General features: G+C 35.2%; 4 protein-coding genes across 6 annotated transcripts in view; 3 read left to right on the forward strand and 1 right to left on the reverse strand.

Annotated features, from left to right (window-relative positions):
- The window catches only part of LOC102595521 (zinc finger CCCH domain-containing protein 18-like), a 4614-nt gene extending 433 nt beyond the window's left edge, over positions 1-4181 (forward strand). The window contains exons 2-8 of one of the 2 annotated variants that reach the window (XM_006346192.2): positions 968-1836; positions 1913-2080; positions 2174-2353; positions 2630-2691; positions 2976-3131; positions 3231-3330; positions 3716-4181. In XM_006346192.2, the coding sequence (XP_006346254.1) occupies positions 980-1836; positions 1913-2080; positions 2174-2353; positions 2630-2691; positions 2976-3131; positions 3231-3330; positions 3716-3788 (1596 nt within the window). In that variant the 5' untranslated portion in view covers positions 968-979 and the 3' untranslated portion in view covers positions 3789-4181. The remainder of the gene's footprint in view (positions 1-967; positions 1837-1912; positions 2081-2173; positions 2354-2629; positions 2692-2975; positions 3132-3230; positions 3331-3715) is intronic. The other variant, XM_015308172.1, reaches the window with a different exon arrangement.
- Positions 4182-5899: 1718 nt separating this feature from the next.
- LOC102591325 (NADH-ubiquinone oxidoreductase 20.9 kDa subunit) lies at positions 5900-7039 on the forward strand. Its single transcript, XM_006346098.2, has 2 exons — positions 5900-6146; positions 6640-7039. Exons 1-2 carry the CDS (start codon positions 5993-5995, stop codon positions 6792-6794), a joined length of 309 nt encoding a protein of 102 aa, XP_006346160.1. The 5' UTR covers positions 5900-5992; the 3' UTR covers positions 6795-7039.
- Positions 7040-11097: 4058 nt separating this feature from the next.
- On the forward strand, positions 11098-14630 carry LOC102591653 (scarecrow-like protein 21). Its single transcript, XM_006346099.2, has 2 exons — positions 11098-11279; positions 12674-14630. Exon 2 carries the CDS (start codon positions 12804-12806, stop codon positions 14415-14417), a length of 1614 nt encoding a protein of 537 aa, XP_006346161.1. The 5' UTR covers positions 11098-11279; positions 12674-12803; the 3' UTR covers positions 14418-14630.
- Positions 14631-14777: 147 nt separating this feature from the next.
- On the reverse strand, positions 14778-19918 carry LOC102591994 (probable WRKY transcription factor 20). 2 transcript variants are annotated; one of them, XM_015308173.1, is made up of 6 exons: positions 18572-18679; positions 18263-18457; positions 16606-17158; positions 16327-16495; positions 16102-16257; positions 14778-15605 (listed from the first exon to the last, which is right to left on the reverse strand). In XM_015308173.1, exons 1-6 carry the CDS (start codon positions 18671-18673, stop codon positions 15128-15130), a joined length of 1653 nt encoding a protein of 550 aa, XP_015163659.1. In that variant the 5' UTR covers positions 18674-18679; the 3' UTR covers positions 14778-15127.
- Between the last annotated feature and the right edge of the window lie 2974 nt (positions 19919-22892).

Below are 22892 nucleotides of genomic sequence, written 5' to 3' on the forward strand. Positions count from 1 at the left end.
GGGAAGTTTAATTTTTTTCTTTTTTTTTTTTTTTTTTTTTTAGTTTGTGCCATTTTTGTTTATCAATATTGTGTTTTTATTTTGCCTCTATGATTATGTTTTTCTCAATTTGTGGAAACAAAAGATTTGTTATGGTTTTTGTTGTTGGGCTAGATTTAGTATTTGAGTAGGGTAGTATTGAGGAGTGGGATATGTTTTTTTTTTTTGGTTAAAATATGGTTATTATGTATCTTAATGTGTATTTAAGTGATGTTTATGCTTTTTAATGTATATATATTTGAACTTCTTTTCGCTTTTTTGGTGTTTAGTTCATACTTTGAATTATTATAGGAAATCTCGACTCCGCCATGTTTGATTTTTTTGGTGTGTTTAGTCCATATTTTGAATTATTATTGGAAATAGAATCCGTTTGATATTTGACAATTTTGCTAGCCAAATCTTTAAGAAAAAAAATTATGTTTCTCTTTCTGTCGTTTTCATTTTCTGGTTGATATTTCTGTTGGAAATAATGTTGTAAACAATTGTAGCTAAGTATATATCCATCAATAAACAGGAAGACACCAGATTTAAACTTGATTAGTTCAACCTGAAGGTTCTTATCTTGTTGTAGTTTTAAAATTATGGGTTACGAAGTTAATATATGACAAATTTTATTAGCTTTTGCTTATAAAAAAAAAAGAAAGGTAAAGGTAGTATGGTGCACAAAGCATCCCGTTCACGCGGGTTTGCAAAGTCTTGTACCCTAGGGATGTGAAAATGCAAGCATCCATGGCTCGAACCCATGAGCAATAGGCAATACATTCCATTCGCTAAATTGCCACTGCGTATATACCGGTGTAGTGTTCTCTGTTAGTCAATATATTATGTAAATTTAAAAGCTATGTGTGTTATTAAACTCTCATTTGGTTTGTAACTGCACTTTTTTCTTCTTTTGTGTTTAATTTGTTACGTATAATGCATAATACAGTAGCTTGCTGCAATGGACCCTTCTGAGGCAAAGAAACGTGTGTATGAAAAAGTCATGAAATTTGAACCTGAAAAGGTTGCAAGGGAGATTATAGGCTATATTTTCTTGCAAGACTATCCAGAGCAGGAAATGATTCGATTAGCGTTAGGCCCTGATACGTTAATTCGCAATGTGATCCAGGAAGCAAAAGATACATTTGACGTAAACTCAACTCCAGTGTTCCGCAGCCCTTCTATGACTGCAGTCAATATAGTAGATCCAGCACTACGGTTTGCAAATTTTTCATCCTCTTACCCTGTATCGGCTCCTCGCTGCAAACCTCAACTCTCTGATGAACATTCTTATTTAGCTGAAATTCTCTACTCCAGCAATGAGCCACCGCAACAGTTCCACCCTCTTGAGGAAAAAATGTACTTTGAGAATTTGAATTACCCAAGTGATTACTGCTATCCAGAAGCTCCCCTTATCAGGCGCTACAGAAATTCTCCAAGTTCGTTTAAATTTCCGAAACCTTGCCACTATTTCAACAAAGGGTTCTGTAGAAATGGTGACAGCTGTAGGTACTTTCATGGTCCATTTCCCGAGAGCTACCCACTTACGATTAATCCTAATCTTTGTGAAAATGGTGATGAAGATGAAGTACTTTCACCTGGTTCCCTTGAGAAATTAGAACTAGAGATAACGGAGCTCTTGAAAGAAAAGAACGGGAATCCTGTTTCAATTGCATCCCTGCCCATGATGTATTATGGGAAGTACGGGAGAACACTCCAAGCGGAAGGGTATCTAACCGAGAGCCAAAGAAATGGTAAAGCTGGCTATAATTTGACAAAGCTTCTTGCTCGATTGAAGTTTGTTCATCTGATTGAAAGGTATTCTTGTATTGTTTCTTATCTAGTCAAACGATCGTATGTAGTTTCTAATATGTTTGGATGCTATTTGTTACAGGCCTCATGGACAACATTCTGTAGTTCTGGCTCAAGATGCAGCGAAGTACATGGACCCTCATGGTGTAAGAAGTGATCCAGGTCCTATCGTTAGTGATTCACGTCAAATATATTTGACATTCCCTGCTGAAAGCACTTTTACGGAGGAAGATGTCTCTGCTTACTTCGAGTATGCAACGCAACATGTGATGTTTTTTATGTGCTTTGCCTTTTATTTAGCATTCAATACTTCTCTCATTATCTTTTTGCTTTATGTTTGCAGCACTTTTGGGCCAGTTCAAGATGTACGAATGCCATGTCAGCAGAAACGAATGTTTGGATTTGTTACATTCTTCAGCACAGATACTGTAAAAATGGTTTTGTCAACAGGAAATCCACATTATGTGTGCGGTGCTCGCGTTCTTGTCAAACCTTATAGGGAGAAGTCTAAGCTATCTGAAAGGTACTTTATCATACTGCAAATTTCTTAATGGCACATCTGATTGCTCAATTAAATTGACCTTTAGCAACTCTCTGTATGTTTTGGTGAGGGAAGCCTGGTGTTGCGTTGAGAATTCAGCTTCTTCTCTTCTTCCGTTTCTTTGAACTCTCGTATAGATATGAAGTGAACTACTAACTTGTTTGGTATTACCGGGTTTATAGCTTCTATTTTTGGATCGGATATACTTTAACTAGTTCACAATAAAGTAACTGTCTAATCTTATTTCCTCTCCTGCAGAAAGCACCAGGAGAGACTGGAGTCGTCAATATTTTACCACTTCGATTCTAGGCTTCAAGAAAGTAAGACATTAGCACCTGAAATTCTGCTCACGTATGGCTTTATCAATTTTTTTTAAATGAATATACATATAATGTGCACTGAACGTCTTTCGAAAACAACCTCTCTACCTGACAAGGTAGAGGTAAGGTCTGCGAATACTCTACATTCCCCAGAACATACAAGATTTAGTTACTTTACCGCGTGGATGAACATCCATATCTCTAAAGCCTGTTTATAAATTCACCTTTTGTCAGCTCTCTGCATTTGCCTTCTTTGATCTAATACATTCATGGTCTGCCAACAGAATTTAAGTCCCCTAGAATGCTACGGAAACATTTAATGGAAGAGCAATTCCTTGAACATGAGGCTAGGCGACTTGCACAGCTGCAGTTATCGCAAAAACGCATGGCCACTCTGCCCTATTTTGTCCCTCCCATGGACGAATTTAACATTTCTCAACGTGTGTATATACTCTCTTTTTTTTTTTGTTATTTACTTTAGCTACACACTTCCAGTTATTTATTTTAAGTACTCTGATTTTCTGTACTGCATATGTCAGCAGAACATTCCAGCCATCTATTAGATGTTCGGAACAATGGATCCCCGGATGAAGATAATTCCAAGAATTCAGATGAAAGCCATTATGCTGATGACGATAGGTATACACTTGAGTTATATAAATTAGCTCTGATAGTGATCGGGTTGCATAATCTTCTGGATTGAAATCTGATAACAAGTCCTCTCTTTTTACTTTGTTGTTGTTTGCTTGTCAACCAAATTTAAAAAGTTCCAAAAAACAAAAAAATGCATCTTGATGTTGCTTTACCTAGTCTTTCCGTTTGTTTTCATATCGTTCCAAAAGAGCGTAGAGTATTTACCTTGCATTATGTCTCTACACTCTCCTCATTGTCCTGCGGACTAGTCCAAAACATATGTCAAATAGTTTGAAGGTACCTCTATTGTTGGGTTTGTAAGGCATTTTCATATCTTGGCAAATCGAGCCTTATACTCATTTTAGTTCTTTTCGTTGTTGAATTGATGCAGCAATCAACGAATCAACCTGCCAGACAGTCCATTCGCATCAAGAGTAGCGAGCAGTATAGCTGAATTTTTATAGGTCTGGGATACTTGTTATTTTGGTATACAAGTCTACTTCAAAGGCAGCATCTTGAATTCGAGAGAATACGTAGTACATATAGCAATAGAGAATAGCGGAAAATAGATCCTCCACACAGCCGGGCTAACCTAACTACACCAATTAGGAAAATATGATACACAAAGGCTTAAATATAAGAATGTTCAAAGGTTTTTTTTCTATCTGGTGTTTTAAAGATTAGAATAGAGGACAGAGGTCATTGTCCTTGGCAAAAAATGAAATATATAGTATAACTTTAGTTGATAGATGATAAAATAGCTTAAAAAGTATAAGCCTTTTATGTTCCTTTTGCTGTTTTGCAGAAGAAAATATGTAGACATGAAATTTGTTTCATTTGATATGTTTGTCTCTGGTTTTTGTGTTCGAAAATTTATTCGCGTGTTTACATCAAATCAATAGACGGCACTCGTTTTCTTTCAAACCGGTAAACCTATCATGTTACGTGTCTTCTAAATCACTTAAACATAGTTGCTTTGAGTTGAGTTGGTGATGTTGAGTTGGTGTAAACATCTGGTACAGGTAAGTATTATTTTAGGCTTGCATGCATGTGTGTTATTAGTGGTGGTTATATCTTGAATGAACTCGTTACGCTCCTAGCTAACATCAAGTATATATCATAGTTTAATCATGGTTAAGTGATAGTATATGTAAAAATGTGATATATATTTATTGATTTTTATATAAATATTAGATGGAGATAAATGTTTTTTAGGGTTAGGTAGGTGTGTTAATAAATTAGAAGGGGATAAAATTAAGGTTGCCGTGTTTGACTGGTTTGTGGAGATCGAGGGAGACAATCCACATAACAAGAAACATCGATTTCACACAAATGTCTTTTAAGTTTAAGATATAAGTTTATATTTTCATATCAATATATCACAAGTTATATCTTAAAGTAACTTTTTTGTAGAATAGATTTATTTGTTTATTTATATTATAATAATATCTCATAACTTATATTGTAAAAGATATATGAGGTTATATCGTATTTTAGAAAGGCATAATATATTTTGTTTTATAACACAAATCCACTCATATACTCTACCATTGCATATTAGTTATCCAAAATAAAGTTTTAAAGGCATAACTCCAATTACTAAACAGAACGATAAATTTCGGAAAATATTTGTGTCCGCATACCTTAGTTCCTATCAAACTTATATTGAGCGCGAAAAAATTTCTAAACACGTCAGAATAATTGATTGAATTATTAAGTAACCTCTTATTATTTGCACAAAATAAATGTTATACTAGGCTTTCGCGATCGCTATTCATGCCTTTTTCTTTCTTTTGTTCACCTTATAAATGGGCCACAAAATTTCAATAAATGAGTAGTATGAACAACGATTAAAGAACACCAAATTTAAAGTATTGAAAACACTTCTAAACTTGACGTAAATTATTAGTTTCATTCTCGAGTTATTGATATCCTTAAAAACACAATCTATTTGACTAACTAAACTTAAATACACCCCCGACGTACAACAAAACAATGCAAGTGCTCTCAAACTTTTGTAGGTGCATCATACTCTTAATAAAAAATCAAAAAAAATGTTGAAAAATACTCCTAAATTTGACGAGAATTTAGGAGTGTATTTCACTCATGTTGCAAGACTAGTTGTGTATTTAATTTCACTTAGTTAAGTTAAGGGGTATTTTTAAGGCTGACAATAGTTTGAGGAGAATTTAAGGACATTTTCAATACTTCACTCTCTGAAAATTAAACCAAAAAAATTTGGGGTCATTTGCACTTTTAGCCTAATTTGTGCTAGTCTCTAATTTATGTCCCTCAAAACAAACAATACTTTTACGAGGCATAAATTTATATTTCCGTATCATAATATTTTACAAGTTATATCTGAGTATAACTTCAATCTTATGCTCGTACAAAAATTAAATATCAATCCATTTAAAAAGCAGAACGTGCAATTTCACAGAGAAAAAGCTGCTAGACAAATTGGGCCTTCGGTCTTTTTGAATGGGATATCAATTTACATTAGTTTGGGCCTAGATAGAACAACGGGCCCTATTAATCAGAATGGCCCAGCCCGTTAACAAAGAGGAACAAATACTGAAACTGAACTTTGCATTTTCCGATCGTAAAATTCAACTGGGGTATCCGCCGCCGGCAACTGACCAGAAGAAGAAGAAGAAGTAGGAGGAAAATGAACACTGATATCACAGCATCGGCAAAGCCCGAATATCCAGTTGTAGATCGAAACCCACCGTTTACTAAAACCGTCGGTAATTTCAACACACTCGATTACCTCCGGCTCACCACCATCACCGGAATTTCTGTCACCGTCGGATACCTCTCCGGTAACTTCTCTATCCTTTACTGTTATCAGTCATTCGATTTACTGAAGCTCATATTGTAAATCTGTTTGGATTGGTCAATTGGATCCTCTATAAAGTTGTAGGGATCAGTTGTGCAGGGATGGAGCCGGGTAGTGCCGAGGGGTTCATCCTATACATTGTATATGATATGTTGAAGCCCTTTAGCTTATTCGTGTGTTTAGTTCTTCGTATTTTGAACCATTTAGTGAAAATTCTGGTTACCCACTGCCGTTATGTTTTGTGAAGGAACTAGAAGGTAGGAAGCTCGTTAGGCAGAATCTACTAATCTAGTAGTTTTGGTTCAAATCCTGTATTTATCTTAAGAAATTTATGTAGACATTATTAATTTGGAATCAGTAATTCAAAAGGAGTAAAATCCTGAACCTGTAAGCTTCAAATTCAAATCCTAGCTCAGCTTGTGCTCACATAAGCAAGTTATCTCCTTTGTTATTGATAAATTTTGGATTTTGGGCAGGAATAAAGCCAGGGATAAGAGGGCCATCGATGGTTACCGGAGGTTTGATTGGGCTAATGGGTGGTTTCATGTATGCTTACCAGAATTCAGCTGGCAGGCTCATGGGTTTCTTCCCAAATGAAAGAGAGGTAGCCAAAGCCAAGTACAAGATTTAACTGCTTTCCTTTAATTTTCTGGTTCTTTTGGATTCCCTTTTGTAGTTTCCCCGAGATGTTATGAAAACAGTGGGAATTTCTCTCTTCTCATGAGAACTTTGTTGAAAGTAATATCTTTAATAATCAGTCTCTGGTTACCAACTTATTACGATTGCTTGTTTTGCTATGAATCATGTATTATTGTGACTTGCTAATAATGATGAGTTGACAATGCATTATTTAGTATGATGATGTTATGAAATGAACTTAAATGAGAGTATTGAGATTTTTTGTTATTTTTTAATCAAGTAGATCATATGCTTCACATTCTTTATGCCACCAATTGATCATAGAAGTATTGGAGTTGCATTCTCTTCTTTTGTCTTGTTCTGTGTGTGCTTAAATGAAGCATTAAGGATTCATATAGCCGACCCCAACTTGTTTGGGATTGAGGTGTAGTAGTTGTTGTTGTGTTACCTTTACTGAAAGAGAGGGATAGGATGGGAATGAGGTGGAATCCTATCAAGCAGCTTCACAGGAGTTATGCTATAAATAGTGGATCATGATGAGGCTGGTCTTTTGATTTTGATTCTTACTATTGTATCCTTATTTGGCTTCTTGAAGCTGAGTCATTCAATTTGTATAATCAGTGGATATACCCAAGTTTAACACATTTCCTCCCTTAAAGCCGGCAAACTTAGCTCTAATTATTTTATTTTCCAGGAAAATAATCATTCATGTGAAAGTTTCTTTAATCCTATTTCAGTATGGGGAAATGTAAACAGAGAATAGCAATGACAGATATGATGTCATGAGAGCACCTATATGTAGACCTTTTGTGCAAGAATACAAAGAGATTAGCTTATCTATTGATTCATTTCATAGAAAAAATGTGAAAGCTGTGAAATACACTTTTGACACTTAGCTCAGTGATAACAGACAAGCTAAGTTTGATCAAGATAGTTGTAAAAGTTTAAACAAGCTATATATCTGAACCTAGATACTAGAACAGCGAATAACTATCCATCTACATAGTAACTCATCTTCACAAGTAAAAACAGAAGCTTTTGTAGGGAATCAGTTAATTAAGAAGCAGGCATGCTTCTGGAGGAGGGGAGCGCATTGCAAGTGATGACTTGCTTAAAGTTGTTGATGTTAACTCTTTCAGTGCAGGCGGGATATAGTAGCAAGTGCTTACCCTTGTTGTCCCTTTTGTAGTTTCCGGAGATGTTATGAAAACAGTGGGCATTTCTCACTTCTATATGACAACTTTGTTGAAAGAAATAGAAGAGTCAAATATAATAAATGCAGTAATCCTACCCATTGTGAGAGGCATCTTCCACTTTGTAATTGAAGGGTTCTTAATAACCAGTCTGGTTACTGACTTATTACGGTTACTTGTTTTGATATGAATCATGGCTTCTCGTGACTTGCTAATAATGATGAGTTGACTATCATTATTTAGTGTGATGATGTTACGAAATGAACTTAAATGAGAGAATTGAGATTCATATAGCCGACCCCAACTTGTTTGGGACTCGGGCGTAGTTGCTGTTAAATTTGAATTAACTAGATCTTATGCTTCACATTCTTTATGCCACTAATTGATCATAGAAGTATAATGGAGTTGCATTCTCTTCTTTTGGCTTGTTCTGTGTGTTCTTAAATGAAGTGCGAGGATTCATTTAGCCGACCCCAACTTGTTTGGGATTGAGGCGTAGTTGTTGTTGTTGTGTTTTCTTTTCTGAAAGAGAGGGATAGGATGGGAACAAGGTGGGATCCTATCAAGCAGCTTCACATGAGTTATGCTAGTATTATCGGTCTTTTGATTCTGATTCTTACTGTTGTATCCTTATTTAGCTTCTTGAAGCTGAGGCTTTCAATTTGTTTCATCAATGAATATACCCTAAGTTTAACACATTTCCTCCCATAAAGCCGGCAAGTTAGCACAAAATTATTTTGTTTTCCAGGAAAGTAACATTCCTGTGAAAGTTTCTTTTCAATATGGGGGAAATGCAAACAGAGAATAGGAATGATAACAGAAATGATATCATGAGAACACTTATATGTTGGACTTTTTGTGGAAGAATAATAAGAGATTATGGGCAAGCTGTAAAAATACTTTTGATACTTAGCTTAATGATGACAGACAAGCTAAATTTGATCAAGACAGTTGTAGAATTTCAAACAAGCAATAAATCTGAACCTAGAGGCTAGAACAGTGAAAATCTCTCCGTTTGCATCTTCATAAGTAAAAACAATAGCTTTCGTAGGGGAATCAGACATGCTTCTGGAGGAGGGGAGCATTGTAAGTGATGATTTGCTTGATGTTGTTAACTCTTTCAATGCAGGTTGGATATAGTAGCAAGTGCTTATCATTGTCGAAAATGATGTCAAGCAACAAAGGACAGAAGTCCTAACTATTCAACTAGATGTTTCATCTTTATATTGTTGTTGAAGTTTTGTTGTTGCATTCTGGTAGCTTACCTCTAGAAATGTGTTTGTTCTATAGGGATCGATGTTGTTAACTCTTTCAATGCAGGTTGGATATAGTAGCAAGTGCTTATCATTGTCGAAAATGATGTCAAGCAACAAAGGACAGAAGTCCTAACTATTCAACTAGATGTTTCATCTTTATATTGTTGTTGAAGTTTTGTTGCTGCATTCTGGTAGCTTACCTCTAGAAATGTGTTAGTTGAATAGAGATCGATGTGTTGCTCTCGTTATCTGGTTGCTTTATTGGCCTTCTCTAGTTACATGTTGCTTCTGTATGAGCAGCATTTACATCTGTGTCTGCATTATTTTTCAATTTTCATGTTGCCCTTTGATGGATTGCTCTATCAGACTTGTTTTTGTTGGGGGTGGAAGGCCTTCGCGGCTAAACATTATATTGTGTTTATGATCAAGCCTATCGGTCAGAAAGTCCTTAAGAACGAGACAATCTTTCCTTGAAACTACAGTGAAAATGCCTCTTTACGACACACAATAAGACTCCTAACCTTAGGTGTGGGATGAGTGAAACATTTGGTGAGTGCAAGTGAAGAACACAAGCACTAATGATTAATTGAAGCGTGTATAACATAACATTCAAGTCTGACATTAAGAAGGGAATGAGTCTTAACTTCGATACCATGAAGATAAATGAATTTTGAGTTTCACTTTACTTCAAATATTAGCTCACGAGGCTTTTCTAATATAAAGAAAATAAGAAATACGATCAAAGTTATTTGGATAGTCATTGTACAATAAATTGATTGAATAAATCAAGAGAATTATAACTACCGTTAATCAAGGATTAATGAACGCTTAAACATTATACCAATTGAAATTTATTTACTAATCACTTTTCTCATGTTGCAAACTTTAGTAACTTAATAATTTGTCCACATGTAAGTGAAGCTCTACCCATTAATATTGACAAATAGCCTTTATAAAAAATAAAAATATAAAGTCTTTTTATCTTAAAAAGGATTACAACTTTTTGTTGATAATTGCAATGAGAAAATGTGATGTCATTAAAAATAATAATCAAATTTTAAGATATGTACTAGAAAAGCATTTAAGATGGTCAATTATGGACAACCAAGGATGTTGTGTAACGTAGAATATCATTTAATGAAGTAGGGTTGGCATTTATTTTATTTGCTAATGCTAATAATAATAAATGCAATATTTAGGTATTGGGTTTTCAGTAACAGTCGAAAGTCTCCAACAATTTATGTTTATTTTATTTAGTTTTAATCCAAAATATATTAATTTCATATTCACACTTGTAACTTGTAACATTCATTTAAGAAGAGTCCTTGCCCTTGCTAATTATGGTTTTTTTCATTTACAAAACTCAAGTTTGAAATCGCTAGTTAAGTATGAAAGAATCTCATTCATATTAGCTAATGTGGTTTTAAATATATCATGAATTTTTTGTCTATTTTCACAAATGCTCAACATTTAAAAAAAATTATAAAATATTGTCAATGTTTAAAATCTTACAAAATTTTAAATTATGATCGAACATCTTCTGATTAAGTTTTTAATTTGTTTAAAGAAGGTCAAATCTTAATCTACAAAGTCCACAAGTTGCAAGAGTAATTACAAAAGATAACAACCAAAAAATTTACAAATACTTTTATAAAAGATAATGTTAAATATAAAAAATGTCATTTTTTCAAAAAAGAAGTTAATTAAAAAGGAGACTACAATATGAAGTCAGATAGACAATGATGATTGTACTCCCACCAAAAATATTAATGGTGAGTAATAAAATATCTTCCCAACCCAAGTCAAGGACAAAAAAATCAGTTTCAACTATTTTTTTCTGAATTTTATTACAATGTTGAAAATCAAGATTGATTTTTTTTTTCTGACATTCTTTTTAGTATTTTCTTCACCACTAGTGGCTTCCTAAAAATGGAATATGCCTTGTCTAAAGTTAGCTTTTTTTCTCTGGTTACTTCATTAACCTTGTTCTTCAATCTTTTTGCTTAAGATTTCTTCTCTGAGTATAAGGTATGCTTTTTTTCACTTTTTTTTTATTATCTGAAGATATGGGTAGTTTTAATTCTTGAAAAAAATTGGATCTTTTTGTATAAACTTGAAAAAAATTGAATCTTTTTGTATTAACTTGAAACCTCTTTTCATTCTTGAAAAAAATGGATCTTTTTGTTTTTCTTGTTTTAGTTTTTTTGTTGTTGGAGTGGGGGAGGGGGTTCTTTATGTTTAGCTAAATTCTGGTGTTAGGATGCAAGTGGTAAGCTTCAATTCTTTGTAATTTTTAGAAAGCATTTGAGACATTTTATTTTTTTTGGGTTTTGTGGATGGGAATTATTTGTTTGCCAGTAAATCTGAGAGGAATTCAGTGAATTCTTTTTTGTGATGATGAAAATTAGGGGTTTCAGTTTCTATATGGAAGATCTATAAGGCTAAGGCAATGGGTAGTGGGGACCTAACCCTTTACCCTAGACCTTTTTTTAAAAAAATAATGAAAAGAAAAGATTGCAATTTTGGTTGAAGTGCTTTTTTTTATATGATGAAGGGTATGAGTTGAGGTTCAGTTAACTTTCTCAAAAAAAAAAGGGTATGAGTTGAGGTTAAATGAAGCTATAGAGATTCAGTTAGCCGACCCAACTTGCTTGAGACTGAGAGTTAGTTTTTTTTCTTTTCACCCTTCCCTAGGAACTCATGCCTTTTGGTTCCTTGGTGAGTCGAATCCGCAACCTTAAGATTGGAGGTGGATGGTGCTTGCCATCTGAGCAACCCCTCTTGTCGAGAGGTAGTTGTTTGGTTTAAGTGCTTTTCTTTGATATGATGAAGGGTATGAGTTGAGGTTCAGTTAACTTTCTCAAAAAAAAAAGGGTATGAGTTGAGGTTAAATGAAGCTATAGAGATTCAGTTAGCCGACCCAACTTGCTTGAGACTGAGAGTTAGTTTTTTTCTTTTCACCCTTCCCTAGGAACTCATGCCTTTTGGTTCCTTGGTGAGTCGAATCCGCAACCTTAAGATTGGAGGTGGATGGTGCTTGCCATCTGAGCAACCCCTCTTGTCGAGAGGTAGTTGTTTGGTTTAAGTGCTTTTCTTTGATATGATGAAGGGTATGAGTTGAGGTTAAATGAAGCTATGAAGATTCAATTAGCCCACCCCAACTTGTTTGAGACTGATAGGTAGTTTTTTTCTTTTCACCTCTCCGTAATTTTTAAGGTTAGAGATGGAGGATGCTTACCATCTGAGCAACCCCTCTTGTCGAGAGTTAGTTGTTGTAGTGGTTACAGTGCTTTTAGGACTATGAACAAAAGCATTTGTCCAACACTTTTACTAAATTAAGTTCAAGCTGTTCTTTATAAATTGGTGTTCTTTTGACTTCTCATTAGTGACAATTGCTATGGTATTTGTTAACCTCTCCACAGGATAATTGGATCATTGAAATGTGTTATGGATGTGCATGTTAAAGCTTGGAGCTGGTGAACTTTTTGTTAACGAGGTCGGGTGTATGCTGGAATATCTATGATGTGCTAAACCGGTAGATAATATTTCACAATGAGGCCTTCTCAAAACCCTGAGGATATCAACGAGTTTAACAGATTCTATAACCAACCCATAGAGTATCAAGAATCCTATTTCCTGCCTTCTATTAACAATCCGAACAACAACCAATCGTACTATGCTGATGTCTCTGCCTTAAAACCCGACCAACACTACTATGTTGAATCATCCACGGGAAATTCTAGTGAACTTGTTTCTGATTCACCTCCTATTGTTAATTTCAACCCCATGATGCAGCAAGGTTCTGATTCATGTCGTTCAGACATGCATCATTCTCCTGATGATACATTTCAATCATCGGGTAACAGTTCGTGCTACACTAGTGATGTTACTGACCTGAAGCACAAGTTAAGGGAACTTGAAACTGCAATGCTGGGGCCAGATTCAGAAAGCATGGAATCATACAATACTATCCCTGCGGCTGCAGCCAATCAAGTTTCATCGGAGTCGGATAAATTGGTTGGAATGATGGAGATGATGCCTAGCGGAGACGTGAAAGAAGTTCTTATTGCTTGTGCTAAAGCAATAGCAGAGAATAATTTGATAACAGCTGAATGGTTAATGTCAGAACTACGCACAGTGGTATCTGTTTGTGGATCTCCGCTACAACGTTTAGGAGCTTATATGCTGGAAGGTTTAGTTGCTAGATTGGCCTCCTCGGGAAGCTCCATCTACAAGGCCTTAAGGTGCAAAGAGCCTACTAGTGTTGAGCTATTCTCGTACATGCATTTGCTTTATGAAATCTGTCCATACTTCAAGTTTGGATATTTGTCAGCAAATGGTGCAATTGTTGATGCCATGAAAGATGAGAACTCGATTCATATAATTGATTTCCAGATTGCTCAGGGTAGCCAGTGGATCACCTTAATCCATGCTCTCGCAGCCCGGCCTGGTGGACCTCCAAGAATCCGCATCACAGGGATTGATGACTCCACGTCAGCTTACGCCAGAGGAGGAGGGATTGAAATCGTAGGTCGAAGATTGTCAAGCATTGCTGCATCTTGCAATGTACCTTTCGAATTTCATCCCGTGTCTGCTTCTTGTCCAGATATTGAGATTGAGCATCTTAAGGTTCTTCCCGGGGAACCATTGGCTGTTAACTTTGCGCTCGTCTTGCACCATATGCCTGATGAGAGCGTTGGAACTCAAAATCACAGAGACAGACTTCTGAGGATGGTTAAAAGCTTATCTCCCAAGATTGTTACCTTAGTGGAGCAAGAGTCCAACACTAATACAGCCCAATTCTTCCCCAGGTTTTTGGAGACACTGAATTACTACCTATCTGTGTTCGAATCAATAGACGTGGCTCTACCTAGAGACCATAAGGAACGAATCAACGTTGAGCAACACTGCTTGGCCCGTGAAATTGTCAACATATTAGCATGTGAAGGGACAGAGAGAGTGGAGCGTCATGAGCTTCTTGAAAGGTGGAGGTCACGATTTGCTATGGCTGGGTTCAAACCATATCCGTTAAGCTCCTCAGTAAACGCTACTATCAAGACTCTGCTGGAGAATTACTACCAAAGCTATACGCTTAATGAGAGAAATGGTGTTCTTTATCTTGGCTGGATGAATCGAGATTTAGTTGCTTCTTGTGCATGGAAATAGTCTCTTGTCGGGAACAGCCTCTCTACCCGCAAAGGTAGAGGTAAGGTCTGTGTACATCCTACCGTAATTAGGTGCATGTAACTTGTAGCTTGATAATGGTAAGAGATAGTAGCACCTTTTTTTTTTCTTTTCTGTTTGTATTAAGTTATAAGACAAGTAATTTAATCTTTTTAATGATCTGTTCTATCAGAAACTAATCTAAGTCTTTTTTTATCTTTCACATTGTGCATTTTATTGTTAGCTCAATTTACTCCATGAGTAGTCTTATTCCAGTTTCAATCTCTGCAATCTGCCAACTCATGTTCATAGTTCATTTGGTTTGTCACTTTGCACGACATGAAACAACACATTCAGGATGTATATCAATTGAAAATTACAGAAAATACATTAGCCAAGTGCAATCATCATAATTACAGAAAATATGATACATTGAAAAGTTCATCATAATTCCTAGAAAATGTCGTTGATCTGTATTCAAGGGAGAAAGATATTGGAGGTCGACATTTGCTCCGTCATCCATTTCCTAATATACTCTAGGTATATGTACACAAAGAACACTAGGTGAAGATGTATTATACAGCATGACGCGACGAGTCCTAGAAGTATTTATACTTCAACTAGAGATATCTTTGTAATCCACCAAGATGCAGGAAAAAATATAGATGGTGGCTTCTTATTGTTACGCTCTTATACTTGATGGTAGAGACTATTCAAGGGCCAAGAAGTATCTTTCCATAGTTTTGGAGAGACTGAGTAGAAGGTTGTAAAGGCAAAGTTTCGAAACTAGGTCCCTGAACACGATTATCTATAGCTCCAAATCGGCTCATGCCACTATGTACAATACCATAGCGCGCTGCAACTGCAGCTGGCTGTACTAGCATCATACCAGAACGTGAAACTTGAACTTGGTGATGGAGGGTGTGAAGTTGCCCGTTGTTCCCATTATCCAGACGATATCCAGTACCAACGCCTAGATCCAGACTAAGTGAGTTGGTCTCTCCTGCCCTGATCCTTGAACTGCCGGTTACAGGTGAGGATCCCGTCATTTCATGGTTATTATTTTTTGCAGCAGGTACATCGTGGTTATGTTTTCCTTCATATGTGGTGATAACAGCTTTGGGATCATGAGAAGCCCTCTCCACGTGTTTCCTGACAGGGCATCCAGCACTGGTGCACTTGTAATAGCTCCTGCATGACATGAAAATCAGGAGAAAAGATTGACCACTGGAAAAGAAAATGCTCGAAATCCCTAGCTTCTGGATATGATACAAAAGCTTACCAGAGATCTATATGAATCATGATGAGTGTGAATGTTTGATGAACTTAATGATAAATGGTCTCTAATTCATCTTAAATTCCCAACTATAGAATGTTGGCTTACAACAAAGAAGATCTTGGGGATCGATGGATTAAGGATCTGCTATCCTAGAGACCTCATTGTCTCTTTAGGCTCTTACCTCTCATCAAGACAAGGCTCATATATCACAAGTGTCAGGCTTTCTTAGGCTACAACTTGGAACATTTTAAAATGACTACTTTATAAACTAGCCAACACAACCAACAACCAGAAATGACTTTTGTCAGATACTTGTTACATAGCAAGATATATCTGGTCTGTGTACACGACAATAATGTAAAATGAGGTCACATGTTCAGATGACTACAAACCATAAACATTATATACCTAGGATTAGGATTGCCTCGGACCACCTTCTGTCCATATTTGCGCCACTTGTACCCATCATCCAATATATCAACTTCACTGACTGTTTGAACAACAACGCGTGGTTCACGGATAGGCTTAATCACTGGCGTTATATCCATCCCACCATCCATTTTCCTGCTTAAAATATTAACCAATTATCAGATCTATAGCAGAAATAAATTGAAGGTGCTCCAATAGTTTTACCTTCTTTTCGCAAATTGATCATCCTCATCCATATCATCATTAGTGCCATGCATCTGTGACCCTGCTCCTTCAAGACCACCAGTGTCCGCTTGCTGAGGTGATACGGGAGTACTACTAGGCTCAGTTTTACTAGTTTGGACATTGTTGTTTAACTTGTCTTCTACATAGACTGAGAATCAATAAAGGTTTACTCAGAATAACATTACGAAAACTTCTTCAGAATAACCACTTTATGTTCAATTGAGAGGGAAACGAATACCAAAAGAGCTACTTGTTTACCTTCTTGACCCCTGAAACACGCTTCTTTCTCACATTTATCTTCTTGGATAGACATGAGAGCACCAGGAGAAAATCGGCGGCTCAGTTGGGGTTTAGGATGATCATGAGAACCTTTATAAACAATCTCTGTTATTTGTCCTTCAGGTGACCGCTCAAATATCTTTTTCACTTCGCAGTTTGGATATGTACATTTGTAATAGCTTCTCGGAAATTCACTTCCTTTAACAAGTTTCTGGCCATACTTTCGCCAGTTATACCCATCATCTGATGATCTATCAGATGTTACTGATGATACATCTTTATGATCGGCATGTGATCCTTGCATGCTTGCACTAGATTGATCTCTCGGATTCATGGCATCAACGTTAATAGGTTCATATAGACTCTCTTCTTTTGATGAAGCATCAACATTAATAGGTGCAGATAAACTCAGTTCTTTTGATGTTTCCATCTCGTGTTTAGCTAGAGATGAAGGTACTAACAATTGAGGATGACTTTGATCTTGAACTTCTTTCAGTGGCTCATTTTGTTGTTGGTTGAGACCTGTAGAAGTCTAGATTACAGAAGCATATTAGGAATGTAGGAACTGACTACTAGTAAACTAATATTCTTTTCTGTAATCAAATTGTTCAACAAGCTAGTAGAAATTAGATCTAAATATTTATTTTTGAAGATCTACCTACAAGAAGAGAAAACTCATCAGAAGAGGGCCCAAAAAAAAAGGTGTGCAAGGCAAAATTTATACTCTGTGGAACCTTTAAGATATACAGGGAGATAGAAGCTTCTGAACTCAGTAAAAAAAGGAAGCTCCATCCACCCACCATGCAACATAAAACAAGAAGGACGAGGTAGATATTGGAAAAATAGCCACTAGACGTGTGATACAGGTTGATTTTCTAAAAGTTCAAAAGAATTACAACCGTTTTAAAATTAAAAAAAGAAGTTCGAAAGAATTACTTTGACAAACTAATTTGCAGGGTTACTTATAACGTGCATTCTGACATGATTTAACAGTCACAGAAGAACAGATTTAAGTTAGTTATTGTACATTCTCGCAAAGTTAATTGGATGGACACACCATCAATCAAATTTATGATTTTTAATTGTAATAACTTCTGGAATTTGTTAATCGAATATTTTTTTAATAGTAATGTGACAAATCATAGAAGAGGTAAGAAGGATCAGGAACAAGGCATAGTAGATGAAAGGTCACATCCACTGGTTTAACAATTCATTTCTTGACATTATGCATGACCACACTCAAACTACTGCTCACGGTGCTATCAATTTACCGGCATAACCAGATTAATGATACTCTACTTGTGTGAAAAGGACTGTAGTGCTGCCACTTAAGAAACATGAGTCTCTTCGATATGAAGAAGAAAAACACAGATGAGCAAATCAAAGCTACTTTACTTCCGGATAGCATGTTACAACACCATTTAAAACCTGCACATTTGACATTAACCTCAAATAGATGCCATATCAAGAGAATGGCACAAGAACAGGAACCTGAACCTCAGAGTTAAACTTTCATTTCTTCTAAGTTAAACATTAGTCAGTTGTTAAAGAGGGCTACTGCTAATAAAAAAGCTCTTGTTTCATTTGTTTTTTGTTTCTAATCCAACATCAATAATATTTTCTAATAGAGCATTACCACATGTTCAGTTGCTAATGATCCTGATGTAGAACTAGATCCACCGGCATATTTGTACTCAAAGCAGCTTGCTTTTCTTTCAATGTATGTATTGCCACTAGCATAACCTCTTGTCAATAAGAATGCAGCAGCCCCACCAGAGCCTTGCACTGTTTGAAATTTGGAGAAGGAACCTGTAGTCGGAGATGGCTCAGCCTGCAGGTTATAAGTGAAATAGACTAAGTGTTTTGATAGGTAAATGAAATAAACTTTTAGTTATTGATCACAATTTTCTTTTCCAAAGGGAAACACATTCATCCATAGACAGACATGGTACATATATTTACTACTCTTTCTCAGTTTTCTGCTTCGTTGAGGAGGGAGAAAAGTTTTTTTCTTTTTTACGTCACCTTCAGGTTCATTTCTTTTCATTTGGGTGGAGGAAGATAGATGCTACTTATAGTAGTGCAAATGATCATTTATCTGCAACAGAACATTAGCATTTACGTCCGAATAAGAAACATTTAGGCAAGCTTTAAAAAGCATATAAGTAGGTCAGAAGAACAATGTAGGGAATTTACTGATGCCATTATCAGGACAGAACATTAGAAAATAAACATCTTTTTCCACAAGGAACAACATAGTGGAAAAGCTGAGCACCTTGCGAAAAGGAAGATTCATTATGTGAAAAAACAACACTGATGCCTAACTGAGCTTTTTCCACGCAGAAAAACGAAGAATATGTATTCTGGTAAAGGCCAGAAGCATAATTCTATTAAAAAACGATATATGCACCAATACAGTTCATCGTTCATGTAAGCATCAGAACCAACGGTGACAATTTACACAGATAAACATACTTATATTTATAGATAAATATTATATTCTTAAATGAGCACTTAGCTATATGCAGAAGAATCAAACCAACAAGTTGCAAATTGCAAATGCCAATCAAAAGAACCAAATGTCTAATCAATAATTCAAACCGTACTTTAAGAAAGCAACAATCACATAAAAAAAATCCTCAAATCCTCCACTGATTATGACGCAATCAAACTGAACAAAAGAAGGAAAAAAGTTTTACTAATAGTTTGCATTTCACTCAATTGAAGACAGCACAACTATACACCTTACTCTTAACAACACTTAAACTAATTAGATTATCTTAATAATTGTTAAGATTCCCTAATTATTTTTCCTTATAGCTTATCCTTCGTTTTCTTATCAATCAAAACATAACAACAGCTAATTAGTACTCGTAATCACCTCAACATCCTGGATCTACTGAAATTCTCCGATTAAAAAAAGCATCGTAGTCAAAATAACTTCATTTCTTCAGCTAATGTGTTACATTATAACAAAACAAGCTTAAATTTCGTCCGATAATAATGGTTAAAAATAACAAGGAAATGTGAGAAATAGAGATTGAGAACTGACTTTGATGTTAGAAAGGAGAACAGGAGATTCGAGGAAGGAGGAAGGACTGAGACCGGGAGGTATGGTGATACAGGCGGACCTAGAGATCGGAAGCATAGCAGGAGTCATGAGCTTGTACTTAGCACCGCCGTTCGATCCGGCGGCGTTGTGACGGAAACCGCCGGAGGAGGTTGTTCCATCTCTGAGTTGTTGCTCGGAAGTAGAGTGCAGCTGCTGCTGCTGAGAGTGAGAGTCTTCCATTGACTATTCAGAAGGGGTTTTTTTTTTTTTTTTGGGTGTGTTGGAGAAGACAACAGTCAAAAGGAGTGTGACCCAACAGAGTGACCGGGGGCAGTGGGCAGGGGTAGTTTCGACATTTTACATAAAACGGTAATTTGGCACCTTTATAAGAAAGGGAATTAATTTTTTTTTCTTTCAATTTACAATTTTCTTGTGGGCAAAAACTTAATGGTTGGGGTTTACATCGAACTAATAAATAATGATAAAAATAAAAGTATAAGATACAACATGAATACTAAATAATAGTGCTAAAAAAGAGGATTGGAAGAGGAGATTAGTTACATTCCTCTCCCATTTAAGAGTACGACAACACTCAACTACCTAATGCTCTTATACTATAATCTTCAACTTTCATATCAATTTTATCGAGGGTCGTTATGCCTTGTTCAAGATGTATTGTGTCTTGTTTAATCACACTTTCTAGTTTTTCTTGGCCTATGTACATCTACCTCTCCTAAAAAGTGTTTTAGTTTATTTCTCACTCTTCTTTGTTGGTGCATCCGCGCGCCTCTTTTTCATATACTTGAACTATTTCAACTTGTTCGTCACTCCTACCTTGTCTTGTATAAGTTCGTTCATAATATCATATTGTCTAGCATGTCTACACATTCATTTGAACACTCTCATCTTCGCTATCTTCATATTTTGATATTGTGTGATCTGGATTGAATAACACTCTGTCCCATACAACAATTCAGACTTAAACCACCATGTTGTAAAACTCTTTTAAGCCTTGATGATACATTTTAACAACATAGTATTCGATATGTGAGTCTACATTTCTCTCATTTTATATCAATACGACGTATGACTTCATCGTCAATCTACCCATTTTCTTAAATTTCATATATCCAAACTACTTGAAAATACATTTTTTTAGATACAATTTATATAACGATCTTCTAATTAAGTTGATTAGATATTTTGGGTGAGATATTTATATAACATATTGTGTGTGTACTTTTGATATTACTAAGTGAAAGACGATTGGACGCAAGTTGACTATGGGACATGGGATGTCATATGTGGGTGTTATTCATGAGTTGTCTCTATCCAAGTACAAGTACTATATGTAAATAATTTCCCTCTCAATAATTGCCATTTTCAATTATATTCCTTTACGTTTGGTTTCATCTATGTTATTGGAATTCGGTTAAGATACACCTATATAATAATAATAGAAAAATAATGCAAGTTGAGTACATTTGGGGTGGGTTGGGGGTCCTCTTTTAAGAAAAAGAAATCTTGGTTGACATGCGATAATATTCAGTTATCGTATAGTTTCTTATTTTTCAATGTATATTATCATACGTTTGATATTTTGTTTTTATATTTGTTTTGGTAATTCTGATTCAAATATCGTCTCTTTTGAGTTGGGGATTTATTGGGAATAGTTTTTCTATTCCGTAAAGATAGAAATAAGATTTATGTACATCTTATCTTCCCAGTTTTTATTTATCGTCTTCTGTATCCATGAATCAAACGATTTCCTCCAATTTAAAGTTTAAACTAAGACGCTAAGTAAAGTATGTCAAATTTATAAAAAGAAAACACTTTTAAAAGTTTTATGTACTCTTAATGACTGATTTTACTAGTTATATAATTCATCAAGAAGAAGAAGAAGCAACAAAGGAATCCATATGAATTATAGTAAAGTGGTGAGACTGCTCCACCCTTAACTAGAAGTCTTGGCGAGTCTTGGATATGTAGAAAATTTTGTTGGAAGCATCAACCCAAATGGACCTAGCAGTCCGCGACTCAAATTTAATCGGGACTTTAATACAGATACTAAACACCAGGTGAAAAAAAACCCAAAAAAGCAAAGGAAGAGCAATAACCACGTCTAACGTTTGATAATAGGCTAAATGTGAAATACTTTGTAAATATAAATATAACTTAAATAGTACATATAAATTGGACATCCAATGCAAATCCTAGGTTTGGAAAAAGCCCATCTAATTTTGAGGGCCATGACACAAACGAATCCATTACTTAACTTGTTTGGGCCAAACAACTGGACTTTTCAGTATAGACCATGGGCCTGGATGGCTGGCAGTACACAAGTTTTTGCCCGTACCGTCCCTATTTCGAGATGGTCTTTAATTTTAATCATACAATTTATTTAATGAAGATTTATTATTCAAAGTATCCTTAACCATGACTTAATTTTGCTAGATAAACTTCTTTAAAAAATATTTTCCATTGGAGCATAAATTTAGTGTTATCTAATTTGAGACAATTTTTTATTGTTAATATTAAAAAGAAAAAAAATCATTAGGCACAAGTTCATACTATTGAACTTATGTCTCAAAACATAAGTACATAAAATTCACAAGAGACAAGTTAGGTCTTATAAGACATAAATTTAGTGTATAAACCTAAGACATAGTGATTTAGAATTGAACTGATAAAATATAACTTGTAAGTTGTACCTAACGATTTTTTATAGTCTTATGACTTTATTTTATTTTTGATGTTTAGGTACCCATTTTCTATTTAGTAACATGCTAAAAAAGTGAAAATAAAATTAAAGACCAAGAATTTCAAAGCTAAAAATTAAAATCACCAAAAAAAAGCTAAGAGCACCCAAATTCTCCTTGCGTCGCACGCCAAACCATTCCATGTCGGCGGATTGAAAAGTCATAAATTACTATTGACATTAATACTATGACTTTCTCAATTATATATGGGTCTATTATCTTATTTTTAGAATTCAATATTTAACAGATAAGTATTGAAATTTTTAAACTTGACGCAAATTATTAGTTTCATTCACAATTTTAAAATATCACTTTACTTGACCAGCTAAACTTAAATACACCCTCGATTCTATTACAACATCTCGATTTTTTATTAAGAGTTTCATGTTCCTACAAGAGTTTGAGACCACTTGTTATGTCATGTAGCAGACTGAGATGTTTCTAAGTTAAATCAA

Source organism: Solanum tuberosum, unplaced genomic scaffold (assembly GCF_000226075.1).
Source record: "Solanum tuberosum cultivar DM 1-3 516 R44 unplaced genomic scaffold, SolTub_3.0 scf00076, whole genome shotgun sequence".
In the NCBI taxonomy this organism is placed as follows: Eukaryota; Viridiplantae; Streptophyta; class Magnoliopsida; order Solanales; family Solanaceae; genus Solanum; species Solanum tuberosum.